The sequence below is a fragment of the Apteryx rowi genome, unplaced genomic scaffold, assembly GCF_003343035.1.
Source record: "Apteryx rowi isolate R43461 unplaced genomic scaffold, aptRow1 scaffold_16, whole genome shotgun sequence".
NCBI lineage: Eukaryota > Metazoa > Chordata > Aves > Apterygiformes > Apterygidae > Apteryx > Apteryx rowi.
The window spans coordinates 5,101,949-5,113,874 of NW_020447863.1; the positions used below are offsets into that span (position 1 = coordinate 5,101,949).

General features: G+C 53.0%; 1 protein-coding gene and 2 non-coding genes across 3 annotated transcripts; all 3 read right to left on the minus strand.

Annotated features, from left to right (window-relative positions):
* Positions 1 to 9,097: 9,097 nt before the first annotated feature.
* On the minus strand, positions 9,098 to 11,719 carry RPL12 (ribosomal protein L12; the record flags this gene model as incomplete). Its single annotated transcript, XM_026059790.1, has 5 exons — positions 9,098 to 9,188; positions 9,277 to 9,389; positions 10,208 to 10,294; positions 10,782 to 10,863; positions 11,606 to 11,719. Coding segments are annotated over 5 exons (402 nt in total), but the record flags the coding sequence as incomplete, so codon positions are not given.
* LOC112963093 lies at positions 10,444 to 10,575 on the minus strand. Its single transcript, XR_003252487.1, has one exon. It is a non-coding gene; the product is annotated as a small nucleolar RNA SNORA65 (small nucleolar RNA).
* On the minus strand, positions 11,035 to 11,163 carry LOC112963094. The gene has a single exon (XR_003252488.1). It is a non-coding gene; the product is annotated as a small nucleolar RNA SNORA65 (small nucleolar RNA).
* Positions 11,720 to 11,926: the final 207 nt, after the last annotated feature.

The window sequence follows — 11,926 nt, forward strand, 5'->3', positions numbered from 1 at the left end:
TGGCGCGAAGCCCCGCCGAGCCCGCTCGCCCCGCCGGCAGGGCCTGAGCCCGTCCCGTCCCGCCCCGTCGCGGGCTGGCGGCTGGAAGGAGCCTCCGCCGTGACCGCGGTCCCGCGCTGTGCGCGCCCTTCCTGGGGGGAGGCAGGGGGCAAGGCCAGGCTGCCCCTGGGTTTGGGCCTCTCCCACGGTGAGGGAAGGACCCGACGGGCAGGGCCAGGGCCCCCCGTCTCGGTGCGGCACCCCGAGGTGCTGAGTGCCTCCCGTGGCCCCCCGCGCGGGTGAGATGCTGGCGCCTGCCGCGGTGACCCCCGTCCTCGGCGGCAGCGGAGGCCACCCGAGCTCGTGGCCTGTGTGGGCCCCGTCTGGGCCGGGAGCCCGCGAGGGGCCGGGGCAGAGGTGGGTCCCCCGTGCCGGGGGAAAGGAGACGCGTGCAGAGCCTGGTGCCTTATAAAAGAGATGATTAACTCCGTGTTGGGAATTGCTTTAATTAATCGGCTGCACGCTGAAGGTGGGATGCGGGGCCAGTCCCGCCTGGGCTGGGCAAACAGCCGGAGAGTCCGTTTTTTCAGCCATCGTGGGCTCTGTTTGGGAAGTTAATGCACCTTTGCAACCGCATCCCCACGCCTGAGGCCTCCGAGCTCTTCCCTGCCAGGACGGCTGGAGCCAGGGAGGCGAAGTGCTGTTTTGTGCACGCACGGCTGACGCATGCGCGTGGGGGTAACGCTTTCGCACCAGCCCACAGGGGTTAGGCCTGTCTCATCCCGCAACATGAGCCTCCAGCTTCACCCTTAGCCCTCGATCCCAGGAAAACAGCGGGGAAAATTCTGGGACAAAATGTGCTTGGAGGGTGCTTGGGTGGATGTTTCCTGCAGAGAGCGGAACGGAGCGAACAAATAACAACCCGTCCGTTATTAGGAACAAGGAGAAACCCCAGCGGTGCCGCTTCAGGCGTCCCGGCGGTCGCTGCGCTCGCTGAAACGGGCAGCTCCGCAAAAATTCACGCGCGTCGCAGAGAAGAACCGGGGCTAGAGAAAGAGCCCTGCAAATACACGTGGCCCTCGACTTCGGCGAGGAGGTTTTCAGACACATTTTGCTCTTGCGGGGTTTGATCTGCGGCTCCATCAGTTACAGCGACATGCAGTCCTGGCTGGCGCCGGCTGAGTGTGTTGTCATTTATTTCCATGATCTAACTGTGATGAACGTCTAAACGACAACGGCGATTGCCGGCATGAAAAACTTGCTCCTTATTTCACAAAATTTATTTCACAAAAAAAGGACTTGCAGAGCATTCGCTGTGAGAGCCTCTGCAGTCACAGCCAAGAGCACTGAAAACCACCTTGGTTTCTTGATGGACACATTGGCTTTTTCGGCAGCCTGCAAGAACGTTTGGAAGGTGCCATGGCCAAAGAGGGGATTCAAACTGCAAGTGAGTGGATAAAGCAGCAAGGAGGACTGATCGGAGAAGTGTCCTATGCACAATTACCTGGGAAATCACTGGGGCAGAATAGGACAACCGTGCCCTGAAGAACGTGAACAACACGGAAAAGATGGGTTTAAAATGGTGAAAGGAGCAGCTAAAGGAGACAAAGGTTAAAACCTAAAGACGAAGCTTGAAAAACTTCCCTCGATCTTTCGTTTCTGCGGTGGAGCCATCCCACGGAAGAGCGGTAAACCCCAGCCGCTTCCGGCTGGAGAGGGACACGTGCAGCAAACCAGGTGATATCCCCACGGGTTTAGCGGGGCGACCGCTTCACTTTTGACGACTGTGGCTTTTGAAGACCGTGGCCTGCTTTTTAAAAGAGGAAAACGGCACAGAAGAGCGCACGATACTGCTGTTGCCGGGAAGGAGCCGTTCAGTGGCCGCTCCGGGGGGGCTTCACTCGGGATGCAAAGGGCTTCAGCTCCTCGCGGCACCTGCTCTTTTGCTTGGCTTTGGAAATGCACCAAATAGGAATCGGAGTGTCCCCAGTTGGGAAAGGACGGGGAGAAGCAGAGCTTGTCCAAGCAGGGGAGAAAATCAGAGCGACGCTCGCGGCGAATACGGTGACCCGCGCCTGCGTTAGAGGTTCGCTTCGGGACGCTTAGCGAGCTGCGGCACCGAGATGCCAGCGGTGCCCGAACCCTGGGCCGAACGGCCGGGGAAGGCAGCCGGAGCCCTAGAACGCACCGGCCCTTGCAAAGGTCGCCCGGGCGAAGGGCTCCCGCGGGCGGCCGGCGCGTGCCGCGGAGCGGGGCCGCCATGGAGTACCGCCACAAAGTCACCCAGCATTTGGCCGGCTACTACCTGAACGGCTGCCAGCACTGGAAGCCACCGTTTCACTGCCGGCTTTTCCAGCACTGCTGGTAATTTTGGGCTGTGCGAGGAGGGGGGGGCGCTTGCTGGCAATGCCCGGCACCCCGAAACCGGCCGTGCCACGAAGAGCGCGGGCTGGGGAGCGCCTGCCGTCCCCGGATCCACGTCCCACCTCGTGCTCCTGGTGCAAGGCAGCTCCCGGTCCTGTCCGCCTGTCCCAAGCTGTCCCCCCCCCCCCCCCCCCCCGATAGGAACCTGCTGCCCGTGACGGTTCTGCTCTGCCCACGGCTGCGGCCGGAGCCCGGGGCTTCGCCCTGCCGCGTCTGCCTGGACCGTCTGAAGCAGCTGAGCAGGAGGCACCGGCTGCTCCTCTGCGTGGAGGCCCGCAGCGGAGGTGAGCGGCGGGCGCTCCCCGGCTCCCAGCTGGGGCTCCTGCCCGCCACCGTCTCCTTCGCGCGGGCCAGCGAAAGCCCATTTCCCCTTGTGGCCTTCCTTCTCCCGCTGGCGCCTCTGCGGCTCCCGTGCCCGCGGCGCGGCGTCCCCGAGGTCACGGGCGACGTGAGGCGGCAGGAGGTGACGGATGGAGATCGCCTCGCCTGCCACGTGGAGATCAGGGCGTCTTGCCCCTCCACCGTGGTCTTCTGCTAGCGGTGGGCTTGGGTCAAGTGCCCGCTCTCGGGGGCAGGCGCAACGCCCAAGCGAGCGGCTTTCCGATCCCCGCTGGCCGCGGCGTCCCCGCAGGCCTGTGCCGGGCGTCTGCTGCTCGCGGGCGAGGCGGAGAGGTCGGCACCTTCGCAAACGGCAGCCGCTCGCGGCCGCCCGGCTGCCAGAGACACGTTGCCAAGGCTGGGACCCGAGGGGAAGTTGGGCTCTACCCTCAAACCGGATCAGCCCGGAGCTGCTCAGAAGACGAGCCCCCACGCTCCAGACCCGCCTGCGACACCGGCGGGGGCCTGGGGGCGCTGGGAGCCCCGCGCTGGCCCCGTGTCGCCGCTTCCTGCGCCCTTCCTCCAGACCGCCGAGCCGCCGCGTGGAGCTGGCCGCCCCCCTGCGTCGGCGCCGACGGCCCCGGGCCCGCTCCGACCCCTCGCCCGGCCCCCGGCGCCGCGAGGACGCCGCTGCAGCCCGCGCCCGAGGACGGGAGACCCTTCGGCCGGGCGCGCGAGGTGCCCGTCCTCCTGGGAATGGCCCCACGCTGCTGGGAGCGGCGATTTGCCCCGGGTTGGAAGCGGCAGAGCCGCGAGGACGCCCCGTCGCGAGCGGTTCGTAGGCCGGCGTGCCGCTCGCAGGCTCGGTGAGGAGACGGGTCCCGCTCCCGCCCGCTGGGCGACGCTGGACGTGGCCCTCCTTTCCCTGACTGTCCTTAAGGCTCCCAAAGCTCTTGGGCCTCCAGGGTGAAGGTCTCCTCTAGGAAGGGCTCAGTGTTTCGCGATTTTTCCCTCTTTTCTTCTGAAGGTGCAGATCACCAAACTGGGAAAAAGCCCTGGCTTCAGAGCAAAAACCCGTTCAGCAGGATGATGGATTTGAAGAGTGAAGTCAATGTAAGCTGTTACTATCTTTAACAAGCCCTTCACCTCCTTTCTAAGAAGTCTAGATTGGAAAAAATGAATTACTGGCAGGGTAATACCCTCCTTCCAAGTACTATGTAGCTTGGAAGGTAGCATGGGAAAGGTTATGCATCCCACCCCCAAGAGTATTTCCCTTAGGCAAAAAAAAAGTCCTTTTTCCAATTATTTCCAGCCCTGCCAAGTGGGAGAAAACCCACAGTGTGTGTTTGCACTGGGACAGCCCAGGGTGAACACAACACTGACAGCTCCTGAGCCTCTCGGGATACGCACCGCAGAGGGTGGGGGGTCTTTAACACCAGCATCAACACACTTTAAACATGTTTATGCTAAAATTGCTGCTGAAAGAGATGGTGTAATCCTCTGCCACCCAGGCTGCTCATTCCTACCCTCAGGCAATACAAGCATTTGTGCAGCTTTATCGTAGAATCACTGCGTAATTTCACTTGGAAGAGACCCCAACCGTCTGCTGAATGCAGGGCCAACTTCGGAGCTAGACCAGGTTGCCGAGGCTGTGGCCAGCTGAGTTTTGAATATTTCCAAGGATGGAGACCCCACTGTTTGACCCCCCACATCATGAAAATTTTTTTCCTTTTATCGGACAACTTGTGTCCTTTGCTTCTTGTTCTTTCACTTGCACTTTCAAGAAGAGTCCGGCTCCATCTTCTCTATAACTTCTCTTTAAAGACAAGAATCTTCTCTTAGTCTTCTGTCCTCCAGGCTGAACAAGCTCTCTCCTTTGCACATAGCATGTTCCAGCCTCCTAACCATCCTCGTGGCCCTCCACTCGACTCTGTGGTTTGCCAACACCTCCCTTGCACTGGGGGGTCCAGACCTGGACTCAGAGTCCGGATGTAGCCTCAGGAGTAAAGACCTGCTGGTTATGTTCTTGCCAGCACAGCCCAGTATGCAGTTGGCCCTCTTTGCCGCAAGGTCAACCCAGAGCTGCTTCCTGACCATCAGCCCCCAGCCTGTACCACTGCTTGGGATTATTCTGTCCCAGGCCAGGACTTTGCATTTGTCTTTCTTGAATTTTATCATGAAACAGATTGGAGGGCTGATTTAAAATAAAACCATTTTTGCTAGCTCAATTGAACCCACCTCAGTTTCCCGGTGTGGTTTTAGCAGGCGCTTGGGATGGCACAGAGAAGCGGGGAGCGTGCCAGGCTACAGAGCGCAGGGAACAACACCAGACATTGATTCAGAAAATATCAAAGCAGCCTCCCTAGCTTGAAATCTAATCAACTCCCAGTCCAAGGAATTAAAGATAGCAAGTGACTGGGATTTCAGCTTTCCTTTTAACTGTTGTTTTTCCCTGGTTGCCTCAGAAAAAGCAGGAGGAACAAACTAAAGAGAGCAAAGCCATGAGCTCTCCTGCTTTCTGCTTCTACCAGCTAAACAAGCTGCAAAAAAGTTCTGCATTGCCTGTGTACAGAGAGCCCAAGGCAGGCAAAGGAGCCAAGACGGGCCAGCGAGGGCCCCGGGCCACAAGCAGAGCTGCCTAAGACGACACCCCGTGCTGCAAAGGAACAGAGAGACCCAAGACCATTTGTGGGCAAAACCTCATGGGTTCTGCAGGGAGCTGCTCTGCACTGTGATTTCTGGGGCACATTTGGGTCCAGCTTTGGTCACTCTTGCCTCAGGAGAGGGGAGGGAGGTTCAGGCTCTTCCCTCCACAGTAACAGAGGATGAAAACCTTTCCGCACTAGTCATGGGCTGCGATGTGCCATATGAAAATGCTTGCCACGGTTGTTCACTTTGATAAAAACAAAATTTTCTGTAAAAAAATTCCTTCATTTCACTACAGCCAGACCTCAACCGCCGGGGCACCCCAGTGACCACAGCAGCGTACCCGAGTTTCGTCAGGGAAGACAGGACAAAACTGAATTTCCTCAGAAAACGTGAGTGCACCAGTGAGCCTTAAATTCCTCCACATGCTTGTCCTCCCTCCAGCAACCACTCGTTCTCCTCTGAACTGCCAGCTCAGCCTTTCTCCAAAGATCCTGGCAACTCCCTTTGTGCATCTTTCACTTCTGTCCACGAGCAAAATGTGAAATTTCAGAACTGCTGCTTTATTAAACACCTCAGCTGAGACAGCAGGACCGTGGTGGAAGACAGACACGGTTAGACACGAGTTTCTTTTGGCTGGCCTCTAGGCTGACCTGGCATTTTGAGTCTTGCAAGGACAGGCTAGGATACTTCATTCTCCTTCCCCTGCGTCCACCTTTGTGAAGTTTAACCTGCTTTGCTGCAAGCCATTTCAACGCAGAAGCAGAACAGACATGAACCTGCAATCTTGCCAAAGCAGCAGTTTGTTTGTTGTTGAATTATATGCAGACGCAGGTGATTTCTAAAGATCCCACTGCTAACATAACATGCATTTTATGCTTCACAAGCAGTATAGGATACACTCCTAGCACATGACTCTGCTGTGTGCCAAGAGAGGCAACACTGAAGACTCAGCCCAAGCCAGTAGATCCACGCCTCTGGCTTAAGCTAGAGCAGACAAAGATTTAGTTTTCCTCAAATTGGCTCACAATTACTCTGCATCAAAGTAGCCTTCAACTACAACTGATTAGGAATTGCAGAGTGGTTTGTATACTGAGGCATAACATGTTGCTTCCATGTATTTTAGAAATAAACATTACTAAACAGTGGTCAGCACATGCAGCAAAGTAACCTCCCAGAAGCCTAACCCAGCCGCCACTGCACACCTCCTCCAGTCTGACTTGTGCTGGGATTTGGAGGCTTGAGATTTTTTTCCTCTCTCATTTCACAGGAGCTCCAGGTCATTCAGCACCTAGCTCGTATGACACAACTGCAGCCTCTTCCCAAGCGCAGCCAGCTTCACCCTCCTGCTACATTGGCTTTTTCCTGCAAGAGACTCTGAGACAGTCAGACCCAGGTAAATAATCAAGCCCCCTTTCAATGAGTTCTAGCATCCCTGCTAGTTCCTGTACCACACTTGTTCCTACACTCTCCAAGAAACAGTAGCAGAACCCCACCACACCACCATTAATGCAGTGCACACCACCTTAGGGCATCCTGTTTGCTAGGGTAGAGCTCCAGCCAGGAAGTTTTCCTCTAAGGCTGTAAATATTGCCTAAAAAGAACAATTTTCAGTTATTTGTGACAGTGAAGAGGCAGTGGCAGGAAAAAAAGCTGATCAACTACTGTCACTGCTTTGTAGAGGAGAAAAACATACCTCGCAGAACATTTTTCCGAGTACCAAAGCTAATATAGCTCAGTATCTTGGGAAGAACTTGATTTTATTTTCCCTTGGAAAATGTGTCTAAATTAACTTTCCTGACTAGTGCCCTCCCCGGGAAGCTCTGTTAGTGCCGAAGTAGACAGGCCTTTTAGCAACACCTCAGAGTCAAGCATTCTTAGTACCAGGATAATTTCACTTCTAATAGAGCTTTCCACAACCTCTTCCATTGCACTGTGCTGCCCCAAGAGACCCACCCCCCACATCTTTTGCTGGAAACCGAACAAGGTTTCCCCAGTGTCTTTGGAGAACTCAGGTGCCACCCACATCTATCAGTGTCACTGTAGCAGGCAGACAGTTTTCAAGTTTGATAACCAAGTATCAAATAGTCTCTTAAGTGCAATGATTTCCCAGTATCAGGCCTGAAACACACAGGAACTTCTCCAGAAAGAGAAAAGTTGGTTAAGTATGTAGCAGCTGAGCTTAGAAGAGGATCCTAACACTTAATTGGATGAAGTCATTTGGATCAGATCCCTGTAGATGGTGGATGGTGTTTGCAGGTCCCTTCCTTTAGAAAGGAGTTTCACCAATCAGTCACCCTGATTTTGAAGAAGCAAGGCTAAACCTTTGTTTATTCTTACCATGCTTTTCAGTATCTGCACTTACACAAAGATCCATACTGCAAGGGGGCAGGACAGCTTTTACCAAGAGGTTCAATATCCTCAGGGTAACAAGTTGCCCTTCCTTCAGGAAGATGCTGTTAGCCTGACACCAAATTCCTTTTACCTACTGCAAGCAGCAGTTAACAGCAGGTTAAGTACAAGCTGACACTCCTGTCCAGCGCAGTCAATTCGCAGAAGCAGCCAAAATATTCACTGCTGAACACAAGTTCTGTGGCTCAGCCAGGTTTTAGGATCTGGGCATATCAGACACTTATCTAGGAGCAGATGATGTGACTTGTGTAAACACTGGTGTGGGATTTCTATAACCTCCCCTCATACCCATAGAGACACTTATATTGCATTTGCTTTCAGAGGGTGCACTAGGACCTGGAGGATATGATGTAGAGAACTGCTATATAGCTTTTTTACCCAGCTCTGCCAGTATCAACATTGAAGAAATCCAGAGACCCAAGAGACATGAAACTGGGCCCTTTACAACTCTAAGACTGGTTAGACGACAGGATTTCATCCCTAATCGAGGGACTCGCTCTACTTCAGCGGCAAAGAAAGCACAAGAGACAAATGCAGCTCAAAGTCAACATTGTGGGTACTTGGCCTTGGTCACCAGAGGAAAATCAAAAATCTCTGCTTAGCAGCAGGAGAAAAAGCTGGACAAAGAATCAGATCTGTTCTACAACAGAAAAAAAAAAAACTCAGAATGCCATCAAGCCAGAGGTTCCTACTAATACTGACAGGGCTAAAGGCAAGGCCAGACTACCTACTGTTAGGTTCATAAAGTGATTCTGTCCTAGCTCTTGAAGTCCCTGGGAATGCTGGCTGAACAGTTACACACGTGAGGATGACAGGCCTGAGCACTCAGCCACACCTAAGGTTTCGTTTAAAACTGGTACTGGTCAAAGCCATTTCATCCCACAGGCACATATTGCTATTCTAACACAGGGTTATGGAGGCAGACTGCCCGCATAGTTATTTTCAAGCCTCAGTAACATCACTTGTCAGCAGCTGGGAGACGGAAGCAGCGTGAATTTGTGTCCTGGCCTTTTAGCATCGGGGAAGATGCACCTGTCAGCACAGCACTTACCCTAATGCAAGGCTAATTCTTGCTGCTGTCAGAGCTGCGCATTTGGCGCTGGCATCTCTGCTTCTGACTCCTGCAACACTTCCGTAAGCTCAGTGTTGCTGCAAGGAAATGATCTCCGGGCGGCAAATTAGCAAACGGGAAATACATGCAACTTTAAGCTTTAAGAACTCCTATCACCTTAGTACAGCTGCACAGGGCAGAGGAACCCCAGTCAGGGCCCACTGTTCATGCAGCACCAGACAAGGACAAATTAAGCCAGTCACTTTATTCGCAGACAACTAGGTGTTTTATTAAGTATTTAAGCTGTTACAAAAAAACCTTAGTGAACCTTCGTATGGCGACTTCTGCAGTCTTAGCTCTGTTGAAAGAAGCAAATATAGCTCATTAGTCGAGAGCCCTTTACTAATAACCAAACAAAGCAGTTTCAGCCAGAGATGGATACTTACAGCCGGGCACTCAATCGCACCATTATTGATGTCATCGATGATGTCATGTGGGTGCCTGCCATCAATGCTACAGCCCACAGACTGGGCAGTCCCCAGAATCTCCTTAATTGTCCCTGCAGTGGGAAGACAGCTTGTCAGTGCCTCACAGATGCCTTTTACCACAAACACTGATATTTTCCAGTGCCACAGAGGTATTTCAGTTGTGGCACTCGGATCTTGCTCACAGGAGTTTCTCCATTCTGCCTGGAGACCATCTGATGGACTTCCTGGGATGTGGGAAGTCCCTTTAAGACTCCTCACCTCACATTCAGGTTTTACTTTCAGACTGTAAAATTGTACTTTTACTTTCTTGCAGCTCAGATCTCCTCAAACCTCAAGAACAAGTAGAGAACTCAATTCCTAACACTCCTTCAGTTGTCCCTTATTCCCTCTCCTCGAGGTTTGCAGGCTGTAGCCACAGGGTTCACAAGTGGACAGCAAGCAGCTTTTAAGCCAGGTCTAGAGCACTGCTTTCCAAAGAACACACCAGAAAAACACTCTTCTGTTACAACTAAGTTAACTAATGCCCAGGTGGATGGTGCCTATTACCCACCTCATACGGTGACACAAGTAGGTTCTGTGGCCAGGTCAGGAATATCGAGTTAAGTCCTGCCTTGTTTCTTTTTCCCATCCTGTACTACCACAGAAGACAGGCTGGCTGCTCGCTGCCAGGACAAGGTTGTTCACACAGTGCTAGAGCCAACACTTCAGTGTAAGTAGACAAGCTACATGAGGAGCTTCACCACCACAATGTGGTTATGAGGGACACACCCCCATCCCCCCCCCCCCCCCAAAAAAAACTCCAAACCCTCACACATACACAAACCAGAACCAGCCCAGACACTCAGATCAAGCCAAGAGCTCGGTACAAGTTCATAAGAGTAGTACCTACCTGAGAGCTCTCGAGCCAGGGACCTGTGTCTCATCTGCCGTGCAATGTTCACTATTTCATCAAAGCTGACACTGCCACTGTGCTTAACTGTGGGGAGAAAAGGCCACAGCACCAGTAAGTTCACGTAAGTACAGGGCATGTTAAGCCCCCCATACTTCAGAGAAACACCCACTCCCAGCACTTAAAGCATATGGTGACTGGAGAAGTGACAACTACAGCAGGACTGCAATCAGCACTTGTGTTCCCAAACTTCGGCACAAAGTTACCCACCACGAGAAGAATAACTCTGTTTCCTAAGTTGGCATCTTCTGTCAGCTCACCTCTGGATTGTACTAGTCACTGCATTACCAGACAGGTACAGTGGCGGGTGGCTAGTCTGCTCAATCTTTAAACAAGAAATTCTGCTTTGCTGGCGTACAAGCTGTTGTTTCTACTCCAACATTTAAGGGATTCCTGCTGCCCAAGACCCAGCCCCATGACACTTGCTTGTCAGTTTATGCTGAATAATTTAGAGGCAGGTATACCCCTCTTAACCCCAAATAATGTTTAGAACCAAAGCCAGGTGACAACTTACTGTTTTTCTGCTTCTTCCTATCACGGGGAGGCTCCTTCAGAGCTTTGATAATCAGAGCAGAGGCAGAAGGAACAACCTCAATCTAGATGAGAAGAGATGCATTTTTTTCCCCCCTTCTAAGCAGGATTAGGCAGTGAATGAAGATACTTCACAACCTAGCAGGCAGCCCCTGGAGAGCCACTCGCCAGAGAACTGCCACCTCAGTTAGCTCGTTGAATACATTACAAGCACAGAAAGGGGTTTGTGTATGAGAACTTGTTCCCAGCCTTTCGGCACAGGTCTCTTCACAAACAGAAGAGGACTGCTTCCTGGACTGGGGGTTCCTCTTAGCTCACCACTGGAATATACCAGCCACTGAATTCAAGACAGGTATAGTGGCAGGTGGCTACAGAATTAGTTAAGGGGGTTTTCTGCGATGTCTACATTGCTTGACACAGTGCTTTCCTGGTCAAGTGCTTTGTAAAAGAAACAATTATTCTACAACAAGACAAAAAATTAGCTTCTTCACATCGACAGGTCTCTGCCCATCACTGGGGCAGGGTTTCCCAGCTGGAAACCTTCAGCTTGGCATGCTCCAAGCTTTATACCTGTACACAGCTGCTACCGATTCAGGCCAGAGGCACTCAGAAAGATCAAACAATTCTTTTTTTTCTGTAAGGTCTTTTCCAGAAGACCCCCACGCAGCAAACCGCGTGGAACTCATTTTATCTACCTCGGAAGGATGAAGGGCTGAGTCGACCCTGCCGGGATTTAGGCTCGTGGTTCTCGCAAGCAGAGGTATTTCAAGCTTGCACCACTAAGCCATCCCTTATGGCATTAAGTACCTGAGCTTGCCTGTTCTGGATGGTCAGCTTCACCGTGATCCTCAGCCCCTTCCAGTCACCCGTGGCCTTGGCAATGTCATCACCAACCTTTTTGGGAGACTGAAAATGGACACGTTATGTCACCAAAAAAAAATCACTCGGGTCAAAGGAAGCACAGCAATTCCCACAGGACACTGTACCCCAGATTCGGCTTTAACGTGATTTCTTTTGTGGTGGTTAGAAGCACCGAACACCACTGTGGTTTCCCGCAGCCCCACGCAGGCAGGAGCGGCGGAGGGCGCCGGTCAGGCCGCGCTGAAGCCTCCCCAAAAGCAGCGCCCC